Source organism: Stegostoma tigrinum, chromosome 8 (assembly GCF_030684315.1).
Source record: "Stegostoma tigrinum isolate sSteTig4 chromosome 8, sSteTig4.hap1, whole genome shotgun sequence".
Classification (NCBI taxonomy): Eukaryota; Metazoa; Chordata; class Chondrichthyes; order Orectolobiformes; family Stegostomatidae; genus Stegostoma; species Stegostoma tigrinum.
This window is the reverse complement of record NC_081361.1, coordinates 36,868,547-36,888,993: the sequence shown is the minus strand read 5'-3', so window position 1 is coordinate 36,888,993 and position 20,447 is coordinate 36,868,547. Positions and strand designations below refer to the sequence as shown.

Genomic DNA, 20,447 nt, shown 5'->3' with positions numbered 1-20,447 from the left:
ATTGGTGCTCTCATTTTCCATTTTAAAAACTTGCATACAATCCCTGTTCATCTCTCGTTGCTCCTTCAAGTCTGACATCCCTGATAGAATTTGTTCTCCCCCCCACCTCCCAAGCCAAGGAAGCAGTTGCTGTGATGACCGGTGACTCCAACACCACCATGTTGACCATGCTCCAGGTCTAGCCTGATCTGTATAGCTCATCACCTATTCGCCCGATCAACTCTTTGCAGTTTGAACAACTGATTTTGATGTATATATTTGTAACGATAATCATACCTACAGAATTGATTATGGAGGTAGCCATCATGAGGAAGGGGTGTAGAGTGCTCTTTTTGGGTGGGGTATGGTGTGACCAGATGATGGGGTGGGAATAGGGGAGTAGAGATGCTGTCCTTAAATGCCAGTGGTGGAGAAAATACCATTGCAGGTTATGTCTATTGAAGAGAAAGATAGTTGGAAGAATTTTAATATACACTGCCAGTTAAAACCAGATCGAAGCAAATTAATACCAAGGAAGCTTTGGGCGCTGTACGCTTACAACTCTGTAGCCATTTTACTGCTATGATTTTCTTAAGGCATTTGAGGCTACTTCTGAATTGGATAGGAGCTTTGTGAATACATCTAAATCAGAATCCTGTGATGTACATAGGGTCCTCCTGGCATTTTAATTGCCTTTGGGCCATCGGGCAGAGTATCCATAATTCTTATACTACTGGAAATCTCATGGGTTCGGGGTAATTTATGAGCCTAGATAAAGGATTAGCTAACTAACAAAAGCAGAGAGTCAGGATAAATGTAGTATCAGAGATAATGGGAACTGCAGATGCTGGAGATTCCAAGATAATAAAATGTGAGGCTGGATGAACACAGCAGGCCAAGCAGCATCTCAGGAGCACAAAAGCTGACGTGTCGGGCCTAGACCCTTCATCTGATGAAGGGTCTAGACCCGAAACGTCAGCTTTTGTGCTCCTGAGATGCTGCTTGGCCTGCTGTGTTCATCCAGCCTCACATTTTATTATCTTAGTCAGGATAAATGTGTCTTGATTGGCGAGGTGTAACTAGTGGGATACCACAGGGCTCGAACATTTTGTAATCTATATTAATGACTTGGATGCAGGGATAGAAAGTACAACAGCCGAATTGGCAGAAGTCAGTAAATAGGTGGGAGAGTCAATTACAAGAAGAAACAAGAAATTTACAACTGGATCTGGATAGCTTAGACAAACAGGTCACAAATTGGCAGATGAAATTTAACATGGATAAGTGTGAGGTTATCCATATTAGACAGAGGAATAGAAGGGTTACTTATCTAAATGGAGTGAAACTTCAGAGTGCTTCAGTGCAGAGGGATCTAGTTGTCCTTGTGCATGAATCACACAAAACTAATAAGCAGATGCAGCAGATAAAAGGGAACGCAAGTGGAATTTTGACATTTTTTATTGCTAAAAGAATAGAGTGCAAAAAAAGGGAAGTGTCCCTGCAACAGTACAAAGCATTAGTGAGCCCACACCTGGGTATTGTGTATAATTTTGATCATCCTACTTGAGGAGGAATGTAGTTGCATTTGGAGGCAATTCAGCAGACGTTCACTACATTTGATTCCAGAGATTTGTTTTATGAATGGAGGTTGAGCAGCTTAGGGCAATACTATCTGGAGTTTGGAAGAATGAGAGGAGATCTGTTTGAAGTATAAAAGATGCTGGAAGGGATTGACAAAACAAATGTAGAAATGGATGTTTCCTCGTGAGGCCGTCCAGAATAAGAGGCCATAGGTTTAGGACAAAGGGTAGCAGATATAAACCAGAGATGAGGAGAAATTACTTCTCTCAAATGGTTGTGAATCTGTGGAATTTACTATCCCAGAGTGTGGTGGATGCTGGGACATTGAGGAACTTTAAGGAGGAACAAACAGATTTTTAATTAGTAATGGGTAGAAGGATTATGGATAGTGAAAGAAAATGGAATTTTGGCGAAGTTGAGATCAGTCGAGGCTGAATTGCCTACTCTGCTCTTAATTCTTATTTACTCAGTCAGACCTGGCAGGCAAGGAGTGGAGACTTTTGCAGTGAAATGTAGAAGTTGTAACTGTGAGGGACACTTTGACCTTCTCTACCCTGCGCACGAATCTATCTCATGCTTCCTAAGTTACCTGCAAATGCACTTTCAATGACTTATCAGGTGCTGCAGAGCAACTATCCGATTGCAGAGTCTGAAGTTGAGTTTCAGGCAGGCAGCACACTGTGATGTTATTCAAACTTGCACATTAAAATGGGCCATGCCTCTTCCTGCATTTTTCTGAGGGACAAAGCTGCATCCAGTTCCACAAATGCCCTGAGAGTTTAAAAACGAAATTGACTGATGGCTTCAGGTTGATACTGTTGCTAAAGGGTGAGTGTCATATACCTTAATATTGTGCATCTCAAGTATGGGATCTTTGTAAAACAAGGTGGAAGGAATGCAAATTATTTAAAGTCAGCAGTTTTTAACCAAAAAATGGAATTGCAGTTGCCAGAATTTCAGAATCGTCTTGTTTTATGATGCATTTCATATTTTTTGGTCAATGGATCAGATTAATGTCACTCGCAATTTGTTTAAAGTGCACAAAGCAAAAAGATAATTCTGTTACCTGTACTTCCAACTTCTACTTATGGAATATACTTTAACCACATTTTATTTAGTGAAGATTGACAGTTCAAAACCTTGTTAACTAGTTCGGGAATAAGGTCTTTTTGCATTCATGGCATTATTGAGAGTAAGGCTTTAAATTAACCTGGACTACAATCTAGCTGTACAGTTCCGAGTACAACAATATAGGAAGGAGAGAGAGTACAGAAACAGTTTACAAGAATGATTCCAGGAATTAGGAACTGCTAGGAATGGTTTTGAAGGTCGTTCAAAGACATTGGGACTGTTCTCCGTGAAAAGAAGGCGGCTCAGAGGAGATCTGATTGAGGTTTTCAAAATCATGAGCAGGCTGGATAAAGTAGGCAGAGCAAATGTCTTCCCACTTGTAAAAAGAACAAGAGGTGGGCATAGATTTAAAGTGATCTGCAAAAGCAGCAAGGGTGAAGTGAGGTAAAGCTAGTAGTGTCCTTGTGTAATTCCGTAGAGCCATGTATGCCATGAAGGTTCCCTGTTGACTTAATGTGTAAAGTGCAGAGCTGGGACTTGTCTGGTATTAAAGGAGATCTGATAGAAATGATTGTTCTGACAATCTCTGATTTTCCATGAGTTTCAGACCTTGGTTGTAAGCAGTTTTTGTTTTTGGGAGTTACAGTTTGGTCCAGGTTGATTGCTTTGAGAACAGACGGACCCTTGACTAGCTATGATGCATATCTGGCCTCTGTCTGCCTAGTACTCTTGCTTATCCGAACATTCCTTTTTCAACCCATTATTGGTGTCCCTGGCTTTAACCAACCTGGAGAAGACGCTCAGGATGTTCTTACCTAACCACCCCTCTACTTTTCTCACAGTCAAGACCAAACTTAAATTCCATTTCTTTGTCCAAATATCAGCCATTCTTGTGGCCTCTGAATGAGTTTGTTTCATGAATTGCTGTGAACTTAATATTACGAAATCACACTAAGACATGATCGAAGCAGTTTAACATGTTTATACCCTGCATCTCGTGAGCCTGTCGGTTCATGCAGATATGAATCCAAATGATGAATGCACAGCATGCTGTATCAATGCATCACACGACTTTATCTTATTCCCCCCATCGTGTTTGCTCGACTAAAAACGCTGATAGTGTTAATGGTCATATAGTGATTCTGTTTGAGTATGGTTTTCAGCTTTCATTTCCACTCCAGGGTAGTGGGTTTGATTGCAAACCATTGATATCCCAAATTTAGAAGTGGAGAAAAGTACTAACTGTGGTTTGCTTTTAATGATTTTTTTTTAAATAACCTGATCTACAGCCCAGAGTTTGTACTGACAACATTTTAGAATTCCTCAATGGGGAAAGAAGTCATGTTTAATCGCTGTTGGCAGCAGTTATTCCCAGTGCTATTAACTGCCAGTACTCTGAAACACAGCCAAAGAATGTATCCATTTGTATCAGAATGTTACAACATGTAAAGTTTTCATCCTTTCAAAGATTAAAGGGGCATTGTCTGTGTTCATAAGACTGACACACTTCAAACTTGAATGTTTCCATTTTGAGGATCAGTCTCTGCTCTCTTTGATATAGCTGTCTCAATTTTAAACTGAGAAAGGAATATGTTTTTTTAGAAAATACTGTTATCAAAGCTTTCTGTTTTGGACTATTTTAATCTACTTATTGCAACAAGCATTTTGTTGAGAATTATTTTATATCTACAGCTTTATTTTTAATATCTGCCAGAAAAACATTCTGTTAATCATAAAAACTGAAAGAACTGCAGATGCTGTAAATCAGGAGCAAAAACAGAAATTGCTGGAAAAGCTCAGTGGGTCTGGCAGCATCTGTGAAGAAAAACCATGGTTTACATTTGGGGTCCAGCGACTCTTCCTCAGAACGGTTCAGAGGAAACCTAAAAGCCAAAATGTTAACTCTTGATTTTCTTCACAGATGCGGACAGACCTGCTGAGCTTTCCACTTCTGTTTTTGATTCTGTTAACCATGATGGTTTACAAATCATTCATAATAATTAATTTATACTGCATTGTTGAAATAAAGTATAAGGTTAAGTTGATGTTAAGCTACTTCGACATCAAAATAGTTCCATATCAGAAGTGCCTTATTGATGTAATAACTTCATGCTACAAGGTGAGCTTAGCAGCAGTAATCATCAAAGCGTCAATCATCTCATCATTATTAACACTGCAAATTCAGGACTTCCAGGGTCTCTATCAGCTTCTTATTCTGTGTAGCCACGTGCAGGATCATTCAAGGCATTCTAGCTGCTTCCATTTTGAAACAACTCAGCTTGATAATGCCCCTGTGAAGTGACTTGGGATATTTTACTGCCTTAGGGGAGCTTTCCCGACGTAAGTGTGTTGGAATGTTCCCAAAGCATCAAAATCATCTTCCTCAGATCTTCTACATTTTATTAAAACAGATGCTTAAAATTCCATTAGCTTTCCTTTTTTTTTGAAAAAAGAAATGCACCTTGTTCTCCTTCTCAATTCTTTGTATCTTGGAAGTCCTAACATTCATTCATTGATGAAGTTCCTGTGCACAGTTCACATTCAAAACATGGTGCAATCATATCATAGTCAGCACCACCCCATGTCATCTGGCATCAAAAAGTGGTTGCTCATACCTCTGTAGGATTACTCGTGAGAGGTTTTCTATGGCTTAATACATTCCCGACACCCTGCTTTAATTTTCAGGGTTTTTTTAAAAGCTATTACATTTACATGCTTCGGGAAAGAGTTCAAATTTAACCCTTTTTGTGTGGAAAATCAAAAGCCACTTAGCTGTTCAATAACTGAATTAGTTTATCAATGAATTTTTAACAGAATATAGTGAATCAGCAGTCATTAGGGACCTAAATAAATGATGTAGAGGGGAGGAGGAGTTGCTATTGTCATCGATACACGAATCGTCCAATTGATACAACCAAGTTTACATGTAACATAAAGCTAGATGAAAATGTATGCTATAAGGAAGAAACAAAGTAACTTCAAGAACATTTGGACAGACTCACTGAATGGACAAATACGAGGCAGGTAGTATATCTAGTGTGGAAAGATTAGGTTTTTCACTTTGGTAAGAGGAACAGATCCACAGTGTGTTTTTTTTAATGGTCAGAGTTTAGGAACTAAAGATGGATGAAGAGAACTGGATCTCCTCGGCAATAAGTCACTGAAGGTTAATATGCAGATACAGCAAGGAATTAGGAAGGCTAATGTTATGTTAACCTTTATCATAAGAGTATTTATGTACAGCAATAACAAAGAACATTAGGTGAATTCTGTACAGTGTTGGTTCCTTTACCTTAGAATATTATTGCCATAGAGTTCATGTAATGTATGTTCAGACATATAAGTCACCAGACTTGTTCCCGGGATGCCTTATTGCTGTAATAACTTGATGACACAGTGCTACTAAATACCAATATGTCAGTTTAGCAGCAGTAATAGAGCTGCATAAACTCATTGGTAGTCTACTGCATCAATCACCTCGTCACCATTAACATAGTGACGAAAGAAGTCCTCAATTCACAATCAGCTCCTTATTCTGTGTACCCATATGCAGAATCACTGAAGGCATTAAAGACAAGGGCAGGACTGTCCTTTAAAGAGAGATTGAGCACATTGGACATGTACTCATTAGAGTTTTTAACAACAAGAGTTAATGTGATTAAAACTTATAGAATACTAAAGGGATATACAGATGAATGCAAGTATAGAGTTTCCCATGATTGTAGTCCAGGAGATGGTACTTAGAATCAGCATTAATAATTTTCACTCAGAGGTTTGTGAATCTTAGAAAATCTCTGCAGCATTGATCGGTGGAAGTTGGATCATTGATTAGGTTTGAACTGGAGATTGACAGATATCAAAATTTCAATTGTAAGAGGGTAGTGTGGAGAAACAGGCATTGGAATAGATGATCAGCCATGACCATATTAAATGGTGGGGCAGGCTTAATGGACTGAATGGCCTACCTCTGTTCCTGTGTCCCTCTGAATGGTTTTATTGCAGCTTTGCACTGCACAATCTACTTCTTTTAAACATGGCAGCAGAAGAATTGCCATGATCTAATGCCCTGAATCAGTAATGAGTACTGAATTGCAACTTGTTTAGTTTATCCCACTGAAGTAAAATGGACACATACTTGTAATCCTGGACCACAGCGACTACAAAAGATAATTCTGTGCTTTGGGGATTTAGCGGTATCTGATAAGATGGATTGAAAAAATTCTGCCTGATTTGTAACAATTTGTTTGCTAGACCAGAGGGACATCCGGAGCTGCGGTTAGAATTGTTCTTAACATGGATTTCTCTGTGTTTTCATGAAGCACTATGAACATTAAAGGTGGATTTTTGTGTTGTTCTGCAATGACTCGCAGTATTTGTCCTTTGTGTACAGCAAGCTATCAAAACTCATCTCTGGAGAGTCCTTGCAGATTCCATTCTATTAGCATGGTCTTGACTACCTGACAGAAATATGAGCTTTTGTAATGATTTATTATAAAGTGCCATGAATAAACATTACAATTAAAAGAATTCTTTATAATCCTATTTTTATGTATTTTACCTTGTATGGTGTTTAAATTTGCATTTCAAGGACATTAAAAGGTGTGTATATTATCTGAATAGTTGTTTCATGTAGAGGGTATTTGATGTATGAGGGTGTCCAATTCATTTAGCTGTGTTTCAGGGTATTTACAGATGATCATTTTACAACATCCAAATTAAAATCTTCCTGGTTTAGTTTATTTCTCCTTTGTATTATTTATTGAATATTCAGTATTTTGTTGGTATACAAAAAGTCATAATTGGCAGCAGCTCTTTCAAAAATATATAACTAGACCATTAGATTGCTTCAGTTTTCCAGTCAAAACTCAATTGTTTGTTAATAAATCAATGTGAATGTAGCTAACAGTGTTCATCAATATCAATGCTTTGCGATAAGGTACCAAACATTTGCTACTTTTCCTCAGAAAGTAGTACGTCGCCTAATGCAAGTAGACTACATTTCCAGAATATGAAGCTTGTGCCTGATGTCCCATGTAGGCTTCCTTTTCATTTACAAAATAAATTGTTTTGTTAATATACTTGGTGAAACTGTCATGTTCACACTGATCATTTTAAGAGTTTACAGTATCTTTGTGATATCTGTACTCCCTAGTAATTTGTAAAATGGTGGTAAAAATTCTGTTTGATGCAATTCCTTACCAAATGCATTATAATTAGTTTGGTGTTCTCACTGGTCCAATTTGGTCATGCATTCTGGCATGATCATAGAACATAGAACATTACAGCATAGTACAGGCCCTTCGGCCCTCAATGTTGTGCCGACCTGTCATACCGATCTCAAGCCCATCTAACCTACACTATTCCATGTACGTCCATATGCTTATCCAATGACGACTTAAATGTACCTAAAGTTGGCGAATCTACTACCGTTGCAGGCAAAGTTGGCGAATCTACTACCGTTGCAGCACTAGCTTAAAATTTAGCAGGCAGAAAGTTAATGGTTTATGACAGACATATAAATGTTATTGTAGCTAACATTATTCATAAATATTATCAATAGAGTTTATGCATTATGACATACAAATACTCTTGTAAATGGAATGGAAAGCTAACACTTGCTGTGACGCTAAATTTTGCTGTTGTTAGTAAGCTGCTGATGGAGTACAAGTTTGTCTTCTAGAACATGTGGCATATCTCTGATATATACAGTAGGCTTCTATTGTATTAGTATTTTCTTCACAGATGTGCTCTGGTCTTTGCCCTCCAAGTACTTTGGATATTCTCTCTATTTTGCATCAATAGACTGAAAAATGCTTCACAGGAAAATGGCCTGAACCAAGTAAATTGAAATATTAACTGTTAAAATGATCGGTTGTGAAAATATACGTTGAAACCAAAGCCCATAAAATCTTAGACACCCCATTCTGATTCAGCAATAATTGTATCCAAATACCCTTTGAATGAAACAACACAAGAACAGGGAATGATATCCAGTACTTATTAGCCTAGTTGCTATTGTCAAGAAACTAGACCATGCTTTAAAATGAGATTCTGTGCCTGTATGCACCAATAAATATAGTTGTTGACCAAGTATTTTCTTTCTAATGGAGTCGTTGTCAAGCATTTTATATTTATTCGTTTTTTGAGAGATACCAAGTTGGTATCAAACAGAGGATCATCAATCCTAAACAGTATGGAGGAAATGTACCCCTAATATGTGCTAAAATGGTTGATGTCTTTGGAACAGCAATGTGGGCAGTGGAACATTCTTCAAGCATGATGATTATGGTGAAGTAGATCAGGCAGAGTTAAAATACCAGTTAATAATGCACTTTGTGTGCTTCGTGGTAAGAGAGGATCGAGTCAGGCAGAGGATGTGAGCTCCACCTGTCAGCCAAGCACTAGTTTGTGTCAGGGCTCAGGCATAGATCAGGTCTGCCTGAGTGAGGTAGCATTGAGCAAAAGCTCCAAGTGAGACTATAACCTGGCGAGAGAATGAACAACTTGATTGGGGTGGGAACACCATGGAAAACATGAGGTGTGCTGGGCAAGAGTCAACAGATGGTTAGAATTTTAACAAAAAGACTTTGTCCATTGTGTTTAACAAATTAAAATAAAAACTTGCTCTCGTAGTCTATTCCAGTTGTAACGCGCACTCCTGCTTCAATTCTTCAATGCTGATCAGTGTAATAAATAGCATTAGAAAACTAATGATTAGGAGAAAAAATGTACTTGGGTCGTGTCCTGTCTTTAATCTGGTAAATATTGTTTCATTTCAGGGAGAGCCGATTACATTTTGCGAGGAGAGCTACGTTGCACATCGGTCCAGCACTATGAAACAGTTTCTTCAAAATGCAGTACAACTTCAGCTCTTCAAACAGGTGAAAATTTTGTATACATGTAAAAATGTTGTGGATATGTTGCTGGGAAAGATTTATTTTTCAATATTTTATACTAATATGTTTCTGTACATACATAAACATAATATGGATATGTCTCAAACTAGAATATTGAATACTGATTTGCAAGGATCAGTCTAGGATTGAGAGGTTGTAATGGTTAGGAAATACTAGGTAAGAATTTCTCTGAGATAAGCAGAGGCTGAGTGGTAGCTTGGAAGAGGGTTTTATGAAAAGGTTTGCTATTGTAGTGTGCAAATGATACTTGTATTGGTGGAAGAATCCAAAGCAGGTGATCTAAAGTATAAGAGATAATGGGAACTGCAGATGCTGGAGATTCCAAGATAATAAAATGTGAGGCTGGATGAACACAGCAGGCCTGCTGTGTTCATCCAGCCTCACATTTTATGATCTAAAGTATAAGACCTGTTATAATAGAGATTTTAGGCAACTGGTTAGAATGTAGAATTTGCAACCAGCTGAATAACTTCAGTAAGGCATTTGATAAGGTTTCCCATGGCAGGCTGATGGAGAAAGTGAAGTCACATGGGGTCCAGGGTGTGCTAGCTAGATAGATAAAAAAATTGGCTGGGCAACAGGTGACAGAGTACTCGTAGAAGGGAGTTTCTCAAATTGGAGACCTGTAACCCGTGGTGTTCCACAGGGATCTGTGCTGGGACCACTGTTGTTTGTGATATATGTAAATGATTTGGAGGAAGGTGTAGGTGGCCTGATCAGCAAGTTTGCAGATGACACAGATTGGTGGGGTAGCAGATAGTGAAGGGGACTGTCAGAGATTACAGCAGACTATAGATAGACTGGACAGTTGGGCAGATAAATGGCAGATGGAGTTCATATTATGATGCATTTTGGACGATCAAATTCAAGGGTGAACTATACAGTAAATGGAAAAGTCCTAGGGAAAATTGATCAACAGAGAGATCTGGGTGTTCAGGTCTATTGTTCCCTGAAGGTGACAACGCAGGTCAATAGGGTAGTCAAGAAGGCATATGGCATGCTTTCCTTCATTGGACGGGGTATTGAGTACAAGAGTTTGCAGGTCATGTTGCAGTTGTATAGGACTTTGGTTCGGCCGCATTTGGAGTACTGTGTGCAGTTCTGGTCGCCACATTACCAAAAGGATGTGGATGCTTTGGAGAGGGTGCAGAGGAGGTTCACCAGGATGTTGCCTGGTATGGAGGGTGCTAGCTATGAAGAGAGGTTGAGTAGATTAGGATTATTTTCATTAGAAAGATGGAGATTGAGGGGGTACCTGATTGAGGTCTACAAAATCATGAGGGGTATAGTCAGGGTGAATAGCAAAAAGCTTTTTCCCAGAGTGGGGGACTCAATTACTAGGGGTCATGCGTTCAAAGTGGGAGGAGGAAAGTTTAAGGGAGATATGCGTGGAAAGTTCTTTCCACAGAGGGTGGTGGGTGCCTGGAACGCGTTGCCAGCGGAGGTGGTAGACGCAGGCACGTCAGCATCTTTTAAGATATATTTGGACAGGTACATGGATGGACAGGGAGCAAATGGACACAGACAGTTAGAAAATAAATGACGGGTTAGACAGAGGATCTTGATCGGCACAGACCTGGAGGGCCGAAGGGCCTGTTCCTGTGCTGTAATTTTCTTTGTTCTTTGAATAGTTGAGGGATCAATATAAATGCATTTAATGGGAAACAAGATAAAGGTACAAGGGGAAAATGCTAATAGGATGGGTTCAGAGAAATTCTGAAGAAGGCCCCGGGACCCGAAACATTGGCATTGTTTTCTCTCCACAGATGCTGCCAGACCTGCTGAGTTCCTCCAGCAAGTTCTATTTTTGTTGGAGGCTAAGAGGAGGTATCTGGTCAGCATAAGTGGCCCTTCTCAGTGGGGAAGTGGGCATCCATAAGTAGACATCACTGTGACGTCAGTGTCTGTGACCTTGTAGGTTTTGAGATGGAAATAGTTTGGTAGAACTGGGAAAGGTGGAATGTGATGTTTGGCTCGCTGATGCATTTCAAGAGCTGAACTTTCAGGCAAGCTTGAGTTCGGAGGCTAGAAGACCCACAGGTTGCCAATGTCAACCTTTGCTTCAGACTGGCACCATGAAGACAACCCCAAGCTATTTTTAGAGGTTGAGTCAGATAATGGATTACTACCAACCAATGTAGATCAATTTAATGGTAGGAAGGGATCTGTGTTAGGCTCTGTTTGTAGGCTGACGGAGTTAGGCAGTAGACTTGAGCTCAGAACATGTCCAGGCCATTGGTGTGGCCAATGACCATCCCATTGAAGGACTGCTGTCAAAGTCACAACCAGGAAATTAAAAATAACAATGGCCTAAGAAAAGCATTTAATTGGCCATTCTTTCACCCCTTGGTGGGAGTGTCTGGGAAACACCGTACAGGGTAGGAACCTGAATTGGCCCCCCAATCTTGGCTCCCACCAACAAAATGAAAATCCAGCCCATGATGCCTGTCAACATTGACGGATGTAAGAGGCTATGAAAAGTTAGGTGAGTGGAAGTGACAGCATGCATTGCGCAGTGATGACTTACAACTTTTCAAACAATCTTTGTAGATGTTAAATATGATTCAGTTGGTTCCTCCAAATTGTGTTCCTCCATCTGCTCCACTCAATGATTTTGTGACTTCCTTTGACTTAATAAGACCATAAGACATAGGAATGGAAGTAAGGCCATTCGGCCCATCAAGTCCACTCTACCATTTAATCGTGGCTGATGGACATTTCAATTCCACTTCCCCGCACTCTCCCTGTAGCCCTTAATTCCTTGCGAGATCAAGAATTTACCAATCTCTGCCTTGAAAACATTTAACGTCCCAGCCTCCGCTGCACTCTGTGGCAATGAATTCCACCAGCACACCACTCTCTGACTGCAGAAATGTCTTCTCATTTCCGTTCTAAATTTGCCCCCTCTAATTCTAAGGCTGTGCCCACGGGTCCTAGTCTCCCTGCCTAACGGAAACAACTTCCCAGCATCCACCGTTTCTAAGCCATGCATTGTCTGATAAGTTTCTATTAGATCTCCCCTCAACCTTCTAAACTCTCATGAATACAATCTCAGGATCCTCAGCCGTTCGTCGTACGTTAAACCTACCATTCCAGGGACCATCCATGTGAATCTCTGCTGGATGTGCTCCAGCGCCGGTATGTCCTTCCTGAGGTGTGGGGCCCAAAATTGGACGCAGTATTCTAAATGGGGCCTAACTAGAGCATTATAAAGTCTCAGAAGCACATCACTGCTTTTATATTCCAATCCTCTTGAGATAAATGACAACATTACATTTGCTTTCTTAATCACGGACTCTACCTGCAAGTTAACCTTTAGAGAATCCTGGACTAACACCCCCAGATCTCTTTGTACTTCTGCTTTATGAATTTTCTCACCGTTTAGAAAATAGCTCATGCCTGTGCACTTTGGAAAAAAGAATAAGACCTCGCATTTGTTCACGTTGAATTTCATCAGCCATTTCCTGGACCACTTTCCTAAACTGTCTAAATCTTTCTGCAGCCTCCCCACCTCCTCAGTACTACCTACCTGTCCACCTATCTTAGTATCATCGGCAAACTTTGCCAGAATGCGCCCAGTCCCTTCATCCAGATCATTAATATATAAAGTGAACCAAGCTGCGCCCCAACACTGAACCCTGCAGGACACCACTTGTCACCGGTTGCCATTCCGAAAAAGAGCTTTTTATCCCAACTCTGCCTTCTGTCAGACAGCCAATCCTCAATCCAAGACAGGAGCTCACCTTGAACACCATGGGCCCACGCCTTACTCACAGCCTCTCTTGAGGCACCTTATCAATGGCCTTTTGGAAGTCTCGATAGATAACATCCGCTGGGGTTCCCTGGTCTAACCTACTTGTTACCTCTTCAAAGAATTCTAACAGGTTTGTCAGGCACGACCTCCCCTTTCTAAATCCATGCTGACTTGTTCTAATCTGACCCTGCACTTCCAAGAATTTAGAAATCTCATCCTTAACGATGGATTCTAGAATTTTACCAACAACCGAGGTTAGGCTAATCGCTCTATAATTTTCCATCTTTTGTCTTGATCCTTTCTTAAACAAGGGGGTTACAACAGCAATTTTCCAATCATCTGGGACTTTCCCAGATTCCAGTGACTTTTGAAAGATCACAACCAACACCTCCGCTATTTCCTCAGCCACCTCGCTCAGAACTCGAATATGTAGCCCATCGGGGCCAGGAGATTTATCAATTTTTAGACCCTTTAGCTTTTCTAGCACTTTCTCTTTAGTGATGCCTACCGTACTCAACTCTGCCCCCTGACTCTCCTTAATTGTTGGGATACAAGTACTTATTAAGTTCTTCAGCTATTTCCTTATCTCCCATCACTAGCCTTCCATCATCAATTTGGAGCAGCCCAATGTCTACCTTTGCCCCTCGTTTGTTTCTTATGTATTGAAAGAAACTTTTACTATCATTTCTAATATTACTGGCTAGCCTACCTTCATATTTGATCCTCTCCTTCCTTATTTCTCTCTTTGTTATCCTTGGTTTGATTTTGTAGCCTTCCCAAGCTTCTGATTTCCCAGTGCTCTTGGCCACTTTATAGGCTGTCTCTTGTTCTTTGATGCATTTCTTGACTTCTTTTGTCATCCATGGCTGTCTAATTCCGCCCCCCCCCCCCCCCCCCACCCGGATAATCTTTCTTTTCTTTGGGATGAACCTCTGTACTGTGTCCTCAATTATACCCAGAAACTCCTGCCATTGTTGCTCTACTGTCTTCCCCGCTAGGCTCTGCTTCCAGTCAATTTTCGTCAGTTCCTCACTCATGCACCTGTAATTACCTTTATTTAACTGTAACACCATTACATCCAATTTTGCCTTCTCTCTTTCAAACTGCAGACTGAACTCTACCATATTATGATCGCTGCCTCCTAAGTGCTCCCTTACATTAAGGTCTTTTCTCAAATCTGGCTCATTACATAGCACTAAGTCCAGAATAGCCTGCTCCCTTGTGGGCTCCATCACAAGCTGTTCTAAAAATGACTGGTGTGAAAATTGTAAGTGTATTCAGAATTGAAGCAGCAACATAAACTACAGCTGAAAAGCCATCATTTCTCTCACATACATGCTTTCTTCAAAAAAAAATGCTCCATTCAATATCTGTTTTAGCATAATTGAATGATGTAGCATCGAAGGAAATACTTGGCTCACACAGTGTCACATCTGTCACAAAACCATCTAATTCATCCCGTTCCCTCATTCTTCCAGTAGCCTTTTAAATTTTCCCCTTCTGGTATTTCCAATTTCCTTCTGCAAATGACTGTTGAATCTGTTTGCAGCATCCTTTCAGTGCATTCCCAGAACTTCGTCTGTAAGGAAGGAACGTTGTCTCCTCATGTCAATTCTGATTCTTTTGAGCGTGACTTTAGATCTGTGTCTTCTGCCACTCAAAGCAATTTCAGTATTCTTTTTGCACCAAAATCAGTCGTCATTTCTTACACAGCTGCCCTGTTAACCACCCCCTTCGAGAAAGAAACAACCCAAATATCTCTTTAGTAAAAGCAAAATACTGTGGATGGTCAAAATCTGAAATAAAAAAGCCAGCAGATCTGCCAGCATGTGTGGCGAGAGAAAAACAGTTAATGTTTTGAGTGTTTATGATCTGACGAAGAGCAATATCAGACTTGAAACATGAATTCATTCTCTCTCCACAGATGCTTCCATACCTGCTGATTTCATTCAGCACTTTCTGATTGTATTCCAAACTTCTCCCACTTAGCTAAAGTACCGTGTGTATATAGTATCTTTTCCAGTAATTCTCTCTGTAATATCTTGAACTTTTCACCTTTTTGGTGTTCAGAATTAAACAATGTTCCAGCTGAAATCTAATCAATATTTATAAAGGTTTGGCATGTCACAACCCCAGGTTGTAATCTCAATAGTCATATCAAATTTGAGTTCCAACGCTTTGTTTTAAAAGAGGGGATTGATATAACCAAAGTGACCATGAATGTAAGTACACCAGCAGTCGGCAGAGAAAGAGAAAGGGAGAGATCTCCAGAATGTCAAACCTAATGAGGTGACAAGGAAGTGTTGAAGACACGGACTCAAATGCGGAGCACGGCAGTACATGTTGAGCTGTAAGGGTTATCTCCTCAGACTGTGAACTCAAACAGGAGAAAAGACAACAGTTTGAGAAAGATCCTCTCTGGTGAAGGGTCTAGGCCCGAAACGTCAGCTTTTGTGCTCCTGAGATGCTGCTGGGCCTGCTGTGTTCATCCAGCCTCACATTTCATTATCTTGGATTCTCCAGCATCTGCAGTTCCCATTATCACTTAGTCTGAGAAAGAGGCATGTTTTGTGCCTTCTCCTTTCAAAGATGCACAGTATCAGAAGTTGAAAACCATCTCAATTCTGGTCTGTGTGTGCTAGTGGAAGACAATGTGCTCATTAGCTGAGTGTTTGTGTGTGCCAGTGGCGTAGGCACTTACTTATGGCTAGGGTTCAAGCACTAATATTTTGTGAAAGTCCCAATGAAAGAACCAGCAAAGTAAACCAGTGTTGCAGGTCAAAGACTTCCCGTGAGCGCTAGAAGCCAGCAAGCCAACCAAACCAAAACTGAACCCAAGGATTTCAAGATTTACCATGTCAAGAATCTTGAAATCAACTATTCAGCTATGACCATTCCACCAGTCACTCTTCATGACTGACATATGGTGATTCTTACACATATCTTCAAATTATTATCAATTTTGGCCTCATTTCCCCTGTCTAATGTGTGTGTGCTGTTGTGTTGTGTTAGTGGCATGGATTTTCCAATATCCAGCTGAATGTTTCTGGGATGTGTCTGGGAATTGTTTGTCAGGACACAGTGGAAACCTGACATAGCAGACTTTGAGGGAATAGTCCTTTTATGCAAAAAAAATGACATCAGGAGGAAATCATTTTGTTACTTCGCTATACTGATACGTCCCAAAAATTGTGCATGTAGCATGTGCATGGTTTGCAGGAATAGGTGCAAATGCAGGTTTTGAGAGGGATACACATAGCTGAGAGAGAGATTCATAGATTAGGTAAGGGGGAAATAAGTTTCTAAATGGATGATAATATCAGACAATATGGAATTGTTCATTTTGGAAGTGACCACAAAAGAACAGAGCACTATTTAAATGGAGAAAAACTGCAGAAAGCTGCAACGCCAAGGGACTTGGGGATACTTGTGCGCAAAGCGCGTAAAGCTAACACACAGGTACAGCAGACAATCAGAAAGGCTCATGGAGTGTTGGCCTTTATTTCAAGGGGCTTGGTGTATTTGAGTCGGGAAGTCCGATTGCAATTGTACAATGTGCTGGTGAGGCCACATCATGAGAACTGCGAGCAGTTTTGGTACCTGTATTTAAAAATGCATTATTCCATTTCAGGCAGTTCAGACAAGATTCATGGGATGGATCTCAATAAGGAGGGATTGTGGTGTGAACAAAGGCTAAACAGGCTGGGACTCCACTCGCTGGAGCTTAGAAGAATGAGAGCTGATCTCATTGAAACATGTAGCATTCCTAAGGGGCATGAAAGGATAAACGCTGAGAGGTTGTTTTCCCTCCTGGAAGTGTCTAGAACCTGAGGACATAAGGGGCACCAATTTAAGAGCAAGGTGGTGAGGAATTTCTTCTGTCAGAGATTTGAATTATGCCACAGAGAGCTATGGGGCTGAGTCCTTGTATATATTTAAAGCTGTGACGCATGTTTAGGTTCTAGATCAGGGATTATGCAGAGAGGGCAGGAAAGGTAATGTAAGGAGTGCCAGAACAGCCATAGTCTTATTGAATTGATGGAATAGCCTTCAGGGGCCAAATAGCCTTCCCCTGTTTCTATTTCTGATGGCCATGCGCCGTCAGTTGCCTAAGTGACCAATCTGGACAACAATTTGTGGACAGATGTAAAAGCCTTCAAATTTAAAACAAAAACAGACTAAAGACATTAGTACTGTTAGTCATAAGTTTCCTGCAATTTGCCTCTGTAATAGCATCAAGTATGTTCCTGCAGATTATTAATCTGCCTTATTCCTGTACATTTGAGTTATATTTTAAAAAGCTGGACCTCTGTTCATGAGCTTGCACTTAATTGCATTTTGGGGTGTCCAGCCATTCAATTAACTTTTAAAGATCCTTTCTTGCATTGCTGGTTAGTTTTTCTACTTGATTACAAGGGCATAGTCTGGGAAACATTGCTGCAATTCTGATTCCCTGCACATTTTTCTGAAGAAGCTTGTGCTAAAACAAAATTATCCTAAATTCTGAGGATAATATGCACCTGTGTTTCTGAAATACTTTTTCTACAATTATTTGACCATTGATTTGCATGTTCTTGTAGCAGACTGATTGAGCTCAGAAGTTTGTGAAGAATGGTAATCAATCAAGTTCTATCTTATGACAGGAGAATTTCTTGAGTTTCTGGTATGATAGCAACCTGAACTTCAAAGACATTTCTGCTCTGTAGTAGCTCAGTTTTTTTTTTATCTCATTTTCGTTAACATGAAATCCAGTAAATAATACTGATCTGACCATGAACCAAGGCCTCAGATCTTGGAAAAAGGCCCATTGCGAACAAATAGGACTTTGTCCAATTACGACTCAAATCATCTGCCTGGTTTCTATCATATGTACCCTATGTGCTATTGCCATTGTTTTAATTTATAGGAATTTAGCTTGTTCCGTATCAACAACTGAATTGTAGCCTTCAGATTACCACTGACTGCATAATTTATAATCATGGCAGGCCAGTAAACATCCTGCTTCAATTTGACCCTTCCATATAATTCTGAGAATGTACCTACTTCACTTTAATTTCTTGTAATATGATAAAAAAAATTCCCCATTCTATCAATTGTGTGAATAGCTGTCTTCAGCAAAACAAGTAACTCTACAGTTGAATCCATTTTTTCCAACTGGGAGGTTCAAACTGAAAAACAAAATACACAAGTTGATTCATTTTGTAGATAACTGCAGTGTACTGTTTATTTGTAAGATTGTGTCTTTTATTGTTTGTGCTTAAACATGGCTAGCTTTGGATAACTACTGTGGAACCTAGTTCTGTTTTTGTAATAATTCACTCATTGCTTCCAATGTTGAATATTTCTGTATATTTTTCTTACTAGTAGTCCCAGTTTAATATTTCCAGTGTCAAAAATTATTCCATCAGAAATGATGCTTTTATGTTTCATGTTTCGTACAGACCATTCGTGTACTGAAGCAGTTCAATTATTTACAAAACAAAATCTGAAAAATTTGATGAACAAATTAACTATCTAATTGCTAGTTAGCATTCGCCAGATCATGGTATTCAAATAACTGAAGAATTTATTTCTGTTAAAAATAGTACCAATCATGCTTTTTTTAGACTATTTCATATTATTAATTAAGTCATAATAATTGGAAATCTTAGATTGAATATTGAAGACATAAGTAATTGATGCACATACATCAGCACCTTGATACCATTTCAGAAGTAAGTTTAGACTTTTTTCTCCAATGTGGTGCTAACGCACTTCATAAATTTTCTGATAAAAATATATATATTTGCAGAGTACAGTAAGAGTGTTAGCTGTTTAATTGTTAAACATGGATGCATGAATAATTGGTAATTTTATAATGTTGGCTACCTGCTTTAGTTCTTCAGTGTTTTGATTGATTTTTTGATTATTAATAAAATCAAGGCTATGTAATTTGAATTTAAATAATGCAAGGCTGATACACTTTGTGGTCGATCTGCCAAGAAATTGAGAGGTCAAAAACCTGAAAAGCTATTATGTGGACCAGAGTTCTCTTTTCAAAAGACATGCTGGGGAGTTGTAAGGAGGAAGTAGCTGCAAAGATATTCTGCGAGTAGAAGTTAGCTTTAAAAATTTGGACTAATAACCAGTCAAGAGAAATTTCACATTGACATTCTTGAAATCAGTAATTATGCTTTGTATTTTCTATATGTTACCTGCTGTTGGTGACACACTCGCACTTTGAGTTAGAAAGCATTGTGGGTTCAAGTACCCTCTAAGAATTAAGCACAAAAATGAAAGCTGACACGCTTGTGCAGTATTGAGCGCCTGTTATACAATCAGAAGTGTCAACTGTCAGATGGGATATTAACTTGGGCCTTTGTCTGCCCCTGAAGTGGATGTAAAGGATCCCATACAAATATTTTGAAGAAAGGCAGCAAAATTGCCCTCCATGTTCTTGCCAATATTTATGCTCGAATCAATATCAAAGAACAAATTGATGGCTTGTCATTCTCATGTCTGTTATTTTGGGATCTTGCTGTGCACAGATGAGTTGCCATCAAAAGTGCTTCAGTTGTGGTAAAATGCTTTGAAACATCCTGTGATCCCAAAACATGCTATATAAATACAAGATTTCCTTTCAGTTTTTAATTTGCATGAAGTTAGTAGCTTTTTTTGAGAAGAAAGAATGCTGTTCTAATGCCCTGGGTTTGAAGGTCAAGTTGCCTTGTGTCCTGAAGCCACAAAAAATACTTTTCATTAAGATTCATGATGGTTCTCCAAGACAGTGAGACATGAAGAAGGGTCACTGGACTCGAAACATCAGCTCTGTTTTCTCATCACAGATGCTGCCAGACCCGCCGAGTTTCTCCAGCAATTTCTGTTCTTGTTTATTTAGAATTTAAAGAGCTGTGTAAGGTTTGGCTTGTTTCATGTAAGTGATCATTGTTTCCTTTTGTGCAAGTTTAGGCAGTAACTTTTCATCTTTTAGCTTTAGGTGATAGAATTGCACAACCAGCCATGATGAAGTTCATTGCCATTGCCCTGAAATATTGACACTGTTTCTCTCTCCAGAGGTACTGCCAGAGTTGCTGAGTATTTCTGGCATTTTCTGTTTTAGTTCAGATTTTGTAGCATCTGCTGTGTTTTGTTTTTGTATTAATGTG

The 20,447-nt window shown here is 39.6% G+C and overlaps 1 protein-coding gene across 2 annotated transcripts in view; it reads left to right on the top strand.

Annotated features, from left to right (window-relative positions):
- Positions 1–20,447, top strand: part of dennd1b (DENN/MADD domain containing 1B) — a 298,030-nt gene that overhangs the window by 231,169 nt on the left and 46,414 nt on the right. For both annotated transcript variants that reach the window (XM_048538856.2, XM_048538855.2), the window contains one exon: positions 9,411–9,512. In XM_048538856.2, coding sequence (XP_048394813.2) covers positions 9,411–9,512 — 102 coding nt within the window. The remainder of the gene's footprint in view (positions 1–9,410; positions 9,513–20,447) is intronic.